Consider the following 7,126-nt stretch of genomic DNA (forward strand, 5'->3'; position numbering starts at 1 on the left):
GATATTTTTTCACTATAAATCCACCCCGAGTCACACTCGGGAATACCTCTCAGGAGGTTAAGACAATTTGGTAACCTATTATGAAAGAGTGGCACTCCTCACCATTCCTCCCTTTGAAAATGCCTGATTGATACTCTTTGAATGCTTTGGCTTTGCTATTTGGTCACTCACTGACGCTGCTAGATTTGAACTCCTGGCCTGCATCATTTTTAGTATATCAGGTCTGCTACTTACAAAAGGCCAGATTTTATTAAAGCCATCCAAGGCTGGAGAGGACCTGGGTTATCCAGCAATCATGGAATGGATCTGGTCCAGGAATCAAAACATCTGCTAACAAATAGCAAAGGGCTTCAAAGAAATCCATTCCAAGTTCGCTGGATCACCCAGTTTCACTGATAAAAGTGTATCCTCTCCAGCCTCCACTTTCCTGCCACTCTATCTGGCCCAAAGTCTAATGGCAGTGATTTACCATGACTGCTAACTAACATATTTAAGGAGAGTCAGAAATGAACACATATGCAATTGTTCTGTAATTATCCATTTTTACCCATGGTGTAACATGTTCACATGCCTACCTGATATTTGTCCGTACCATCTCTTGCAATACGTGATAAAGCTTGGCTCTGGTGGTGGTCTAGTAGTGCAGCCAGCAGAACCTGAAATGAAAATGAGACTTTGTCAAATCCACAGTATGCAAAAGTTACTTGGAAATACTTTATGTAAAACAGCACAATGACTGCTTTGGTGTCAGTTCTACACATTTTACTTCAATCTTGGGCTGGCTTTATAGTTTTTTTATTTTTATGTTTTTTTATATAAAATGTGTTTTGTATAATATATTATTTGTATATGATTTATAATTATTATACACTACTTTTATTATGTATTTTATGAATTTTCAAAAAAAAAAAATGTATTAAATATTTTCTGTTACCTTTTCATCACTGTGGAACTTGGGTTACTGGAATAATAAGGCATTAAAAATTGAGGTTCTAACAAATCTGTAATTTATTTCAAATTAAAGGGTTTTCTTTCTTTCTCTGTCCCTGCTGGAGAGATTTTCTTTTTGTATACTGCCACTTTGATTTTTTTTTCTTTGTCTCATTATAGACGGTAAAGGGAAATTAGGGATACAGGCAAAGATGAAAATATTGACAGAGTTTGTAATCTTCTAAACTCTAATTAAAATCACATTTTGACTGAAGCCAAGCCCCTATTTCTGTGCTAGGGAATAATTACTGCCCCGGGCCATGCAACAAGTATTAGGTGATGAGTAGCCACATGTCACTTGTATCAGGCATACCATCTTGGCCTCTTTAAGACTTCCATGTTTGACCTGCCTTCCAGAAATATAAATTGGCCACATTCTGTTTTCTATAAGGTAAAAAAAATGCATGTGATGATCAGTTCTGTGTATTGAGAGGAAAAAGCTCTGCTGGCATTCTGTACTTAATGATCGCTGCTATATTCTGCCATGGTTATAAAATAACAGCAGACATGTACGGACTAACAATACAGTAGTCAGGTTTCTTGTAAAGCACTTCATTATTCTAAAAGTTCATGAAGTTATTTAATTGACATTTATACAGGTTTAGCTCGATTCTGCTTATAACGATTAGGCTATCGTTTGAATGAGATATTATTAATGTAAAATTTCTGAACATGAACCTAAAACTACACTTTGAAGATCAGTTACCTAAAGAAACTAGAAAATGAATACTTGGCATTGGATATGGTTCCTAGAAATTATAGCAAACAATACTCGTCAGCTTTTCCTTTTGAGTTCACTACCTAGTATACCATTTCATTTGGAAGAAAGAGTTGAGTTTTTCAATGCACCTTCTATAGAACCCAATTTATATTACTTTTCACATCTACTGTAGGAAATAAGCTGGGCTCACATTGATGTGAAATGCTTCCCTACCTTATATCAAGTAATGAGAAAGCTTGTGGAAAAGTAATATATTGTTTGAAACAAGACTTTCAGTCAAATGTTAACCAAAGTTAGTTTAGGATAAGATATATTTTTCATATTCAGTACATTCATTTTAACAAAGGGTATGTATATTACTTAGTCATATAGTACCTATATTGGAAAATACAGTACTTCCCCTGACAACGCCTCAATATGCTTTTCTCCCCAGGATACCTTTATTATTGTTTAACAACCATCCAGGTTCAGCATCTGTATCTTGTAAGAAATGCTGACTCCCAGATAAAACAGAAATGTAAAACCTGGTGTCTCTGCGGTTCTTGCAAATGTGTTGACTAATGTCTGACGCATATCATCCCTTGCTGCAATGTCTCACTTTGTGATTTGTTTCAGTTACAATGTTGCAGTATTATCACTGGGGAAGGGGAGACCATGGAGGAATCCATTTTTCCTGGCTGCAGCAGACTTGTGGGATCCTCTCTGCAAAGTCACTTACCTAGAACTCAAAGATGAATGTTCTCTGACTTAGGGTAAAGGTCATATCATGGAAATTGGAGGGGGATCAGGTTAGTCCCCATGGCAAAGCCACTAGTATTTTGGCCTGAATAGGCAAAGTTACCATGTCTCTTTAAGATGACTGCACAAATACACTTATAACCTAGTAATACAACTTAACACACATAGGTGCTTAAATTAAATTTAATAGACATAGGGGGGATGCCATAATTTTTCTGTTTTACCTTTTCTTCACCGCCTGTGTCACTGGCCAGGAGTATGTACATGTCTCTTCTCCCAAACTTTCTCTAATCCTTTCCTTGAGTCAATGGGTTGTTTTACAAGTGAAGCCAGGATGATGTTTAGAGCCCTCAAAATACACTTCTAGAAACTAACTCACAATGTATTTCTACCAAGACAGGTTCTCTTTAAAATAAAATCTTGTCAAAAAGCTATGAAGATCAAGCATGAGTATGATGGAAAAAGCATAAGCAGGAGACAATTTAAAATGTAAACCTTGTACATTTCCTGTAGGAACGATCAGTTGCTCCAAATATTTAGACCATAGGTTCTCAACCTTTTTTTGGTCAGGACCCACTTTTTCAAGGAGTGATTCAGTAGCGCCCCCCTTGGTGAACTATACTATATTGAAAAATAAGCACAGATTTTTAAAATTATTTTACTAGAAGATATTACCAATATTGGTGTAATACTCAAAATATAATTTAAAAAAATGTAATAAATTAGGTCACCGCCAATCTGGACGCAACCTTAAACTTTGGTTTAAAGGCAAAATTTTATTTAAGGCACCACAGCACACAGACAGTTGGCAGTACCCTAATGCTCAATGCCATGGAAGTGGCCCCCGGGAGTCCCTAATATGCAAACACACTTTGGGGACCCTGGTCCTCAAACAGCCAATCACCACAATTTTTACTTTATATAGAAGGATAGTTAACCCTTTGTTTTTTTCATTAAAAAAAAAAAAGCAAAGCCCCTCCTATTCTGTCATTACCGCCGTGGTGGTAAAGACTGAATGGAAGTGTAACGCCTCCTGGGATACGCATGTCATGAATTCAAGGAGGTTTGGGCTCCAAGACCAGGCAATAATTCACGTTTGTACAACCATCATTGTGGGAAATTTGAATTTTTCTACATTGGGGGTAATGACAGCAGCATGGACACAACTCTGATGCTGCTGGTATACAAAGGGTAGGCACAGTACAATGTAGGCGGAGAGAAGTATAGCTGATCCTAGGTCTATAGAACATGGCCACTGTCGGGAAGCTTATACTGAACTGACTGACAGAGCACTATTGAGCCCCCTATATGCAAATGCTGGGCGGCCAGGGCTATGGATCAAACCGAGGAGGAAGAGCTAGGCAGCACGCGAGGAGAGGGATCCCCGTGCGTATATCCCAATTTTCCTTGGACTTAAAAAGCCCCCCCCCTTACACGTCTTCAGCGCCCACCTGGCAGTGGGGTAGCGCACCTTTGGGAACCTTTGATTTAGACATATAGTTTGCTGAAACCATTAAGCCTGGCTTTTCCTTGGTGTGTTTTGCCAATGCAGAGCAATGTAAAATGCCATATACTTGTCTTTCTTTGCTATTTTGCCCACAGGAGTATAATGAGATATCTAATATTTCTGGGTAAGGGTGAAATTAACTTGAAATCACTAAGTACACCTTCATTGGCCAAGTGCTGTCACATTGGACGCAGGAAGAGGATTAAATCTTGGTGTAAGCTCCATAAATTTCATTTGGAGCTCCTAGAAGTTTCATTTTTCCTCTTCACTTTGGATAAATGAATAATAAAGGAAAGGGAATTCCATGTTACTGGAAAGTTTAGAAGTGGAGCTTCATAGGCATTATCAAAAGGCGTTTAAAGACTTAACGGGCAAACGTAGGAAGAAATGGGGACAAGACAAGAAATTCAAAAATTCTGTGACTATACCACTGATCTCTATTTGTCTATAAATTTCTTTCATTTTTGCATTTAAAGTGCTTGAATTTTTTTTTTGTTTATTCATATTTTGTAGAATTGTAGAAAGGGAAATAACTGTGGTTATTTAATTGCAAAGACTCTGTGTAGCATCTTTTGGTTGGTCTGTTTGTCAGCTGCTTCAATAGAGTTGAATGGAAATTATTTTCAAACACCTACAATTTTTAAGCTAATGATTACTGTGTTTTCAGATTTTGTGAGGAAGAAGTACAAAGAAATGTCACTGCTTCTATTCTTAGACAAGTCTTAGACTCAAGACAATTGCAGTGCACGAAATGCCTGTAACCACCTTTTTTATTTATTTTTTTTATTAGCCCTCAAAATGTTGCCAGACACGTAGTGGTTGGAATAGGGCACATGGTATCTACATCACAAACCAGTTGTGTGTCTAAAAGTCTTTATTCTGTTTGCAAATCAGCCCCACATTTGCAAAACACAACCACATGTCCTCCATGTTTCTCCATATAGAGGTATAGAGTTATTTTTTTGAAAGCTTAATTTTTTTATATTTTTGTATGTAGAGCTAATGATACCAGGAAGCTTCTGGTTTGTTTTATCAGTCCAAAGGACATTACCTCTGGAGAATTGTGGCTGGTCATATGCATTTTTCAAATTCCGTTTATTTTTCTTTCAGCAGTGAAATTCCTCTGGCTCTTTTTCTAGTTGAGTGTTGTTGTGCTCAGGCATATAAGGACATTGAGCTTGTGTTTCCTTGGATTTTTGTCTGCCATTCACACTATACTTTTTGCACATTCTCCAGAGAGTTTGGCTACAGTCCTACTGACCTTACACTTCTTAATTTTTCCCATGTCCCTGATGTCACTGGCCTTGGGTACATGGGAGAAGATTAAACAGGACGAAATGTTGACCTTATCTTGATTGTGCTCACCAGCAGCTTGGGGTCACCTTCTCCATTCACTTAAAATGCACCTTGGAGTTTACTCATTTTTCGTTTTTGTATTTTGATGTTTTCATACCAAAAACTACCCCCCTCCCCTCAATTTTGGAAAAATAAATAAAATAACAAATGGACCTGCAGACGACAATGGACTCTATTTTTTTTCTAAACCTTCAGACCTGTTGTCATTCTTTATATGTTAACCTTACAGAATAGAAATGTTCAATATGTTTGATAATTTCATTTATGTAATATTATTGTATTTTCCTTCCCCTATTTAAAATCCCATAATACAAATTATTTTTTTAAAAATGCACCTTCGTATCTGATTACCCTTCTATATATATTGTATTGTCAGTTCTTGCTGGGAGAGATCAATCCCCACTTCTGTTGGCTAATACCTTAAAAAATATTCCTACTGTGAGGGTAAAGTGTATATTAACCTTATCGTAGACCTGCCTGTTTTCTAGCATACAGCAAGTATACTCCAGCGCTTTCCAGCACTTTCTGGGTGGCTGGATTGGAGCTAGTGTTAGCATATTATATATTCTTTTTTTTATGAGACTTAAGGGACATTCTAGAATGCAGTTATACTGAAGCATTGGTATCTACCATCACAGTTTGCCACTTTCTAATTTGTGAGCTCCACACCATTTCACCAACAGGTATTAAAATATATTTTTCTGTTGCTTTTGTATTTATAAAAATTGGCTTGTGTGGATAATGACTGTGGCAGACAGAACCTTAAACTTAAGCAGAACAAACACAAATGTATGTTTCAGGTGGACTGACTAATAAATAAATTGTGAAAAGAGTTAAAACTCTCCAAAAAAGCACAGTTCGTTTGGAAACTGTAGTCTGAAAATGACCTTGAATAGATCTTTAAATAAGCCTTGGGCTGTGTTCTGGGCCCAGCATAACATGAACAAACAACTCAGCGAAAAAAGCCGGGGGTGAAAACTTAGCTGTTCTCGTCATCTCTGAGCACGTCTGAGCAAGAAAACACCTTATGAAATGCCCAATGTCCGTCTCCAGGGGTTCATTTCATGCCTCTTTGAGACGTTGGTATCAAGCATTTCCCGCAAAATATAGAAACAAGGGCATGGTTTTATCAAGCAGGGTTCAGCTTCGACCCTATTGCCCAGTTTTCTGTCCAGTTTCTGTATTATGTAATTCAGTCAGTAGTAATGAAGGGGTCGGGTTGTATGCTTTGAGTAGATCCAATTTCTTGATGGTGTTGCATGTTTTAGTCTTGAGGGCACGTTTGGGTTATTAGATCATATTTTCTAGTACTTGTGAACTTTTCAATCACATGTGTACTCTCGCTCATTCCCTCAGTGATGCCGAAGGAAATAATCACAAACAAGATGTGCATATTAAAACACAATTTTCATTATAAGGAGGAAATTCCTCAAATGTTCTGTGAGGCAAAGTAGATCACAGTTTATATTGACTGTTGGTGCTAATCATTTACTCATATGTCTTATGGGTTATTGGCATCAGACATCAGATGAAAGATTCAAAAGAAAATAACATTTCAAATTTAATTTTCATTATTCTCCATTACCTGCATACCTTTAATAAAATACCTGGTGATCCAGTATCAGTATGATGGGAAAACTTTTGGTCCCTGTCTTACAGTTTTGCTCCTGTGTTGTCACCCTGACACACGGGTTTGAAATGAAGTAGCATTTTATCATACATTACAAGGGAACTGTCTATTCCTTTCAAACTTGTTTCCATAAGGAAACCCAAGCTGAGTAATGCCATGTAAACATCACCTTAGTTCCTACCGA

At 37.3% G+C, this 7,126-nt stretch overlaps 1 protein-coding gene across 1 annotated transcript in view; it reads right to left on the reverse strand.

The window, feature by feature from the left end:
• LOC140332394 (cadherin-like protein 26) overlaps positions 1–1,366 on the reverse strand; it is a 39,281-nt gene extending 37,915 nt beyond the window's left edge. Inside the window, exons 1-2 of the mRNA XM_072413665.1 lie at positions 1,304–1,366; positions 576–656 (exon numbers count right to left, since the gene is read on the reverse strand). Of these exons, the coding sequence (XP_072269766.1) occupies positions 576–656; positions 1,304–1,366 (144 nt within the window). The remainder of the gene's footprint in view (positions 1–575; positions 657–1,303) is intronic.
• Positions 1,367–7,126: the final 5,760 nt, after the last annotated feature.

This window comes from Pyxicephalus adspersus, chromosome 6, assembly GCF_032062135.1.
Source record: "Pyxicephalus adspersus chromosome 6, UCB_Pads_2.0, whole genome shotgun sequence".
NCBI lineage: Eukaryota > Metazoa > Chordata > Amphibia > Anura > Pyxicephalidae > Pyxicephalus > Pyxicephalus adspersus.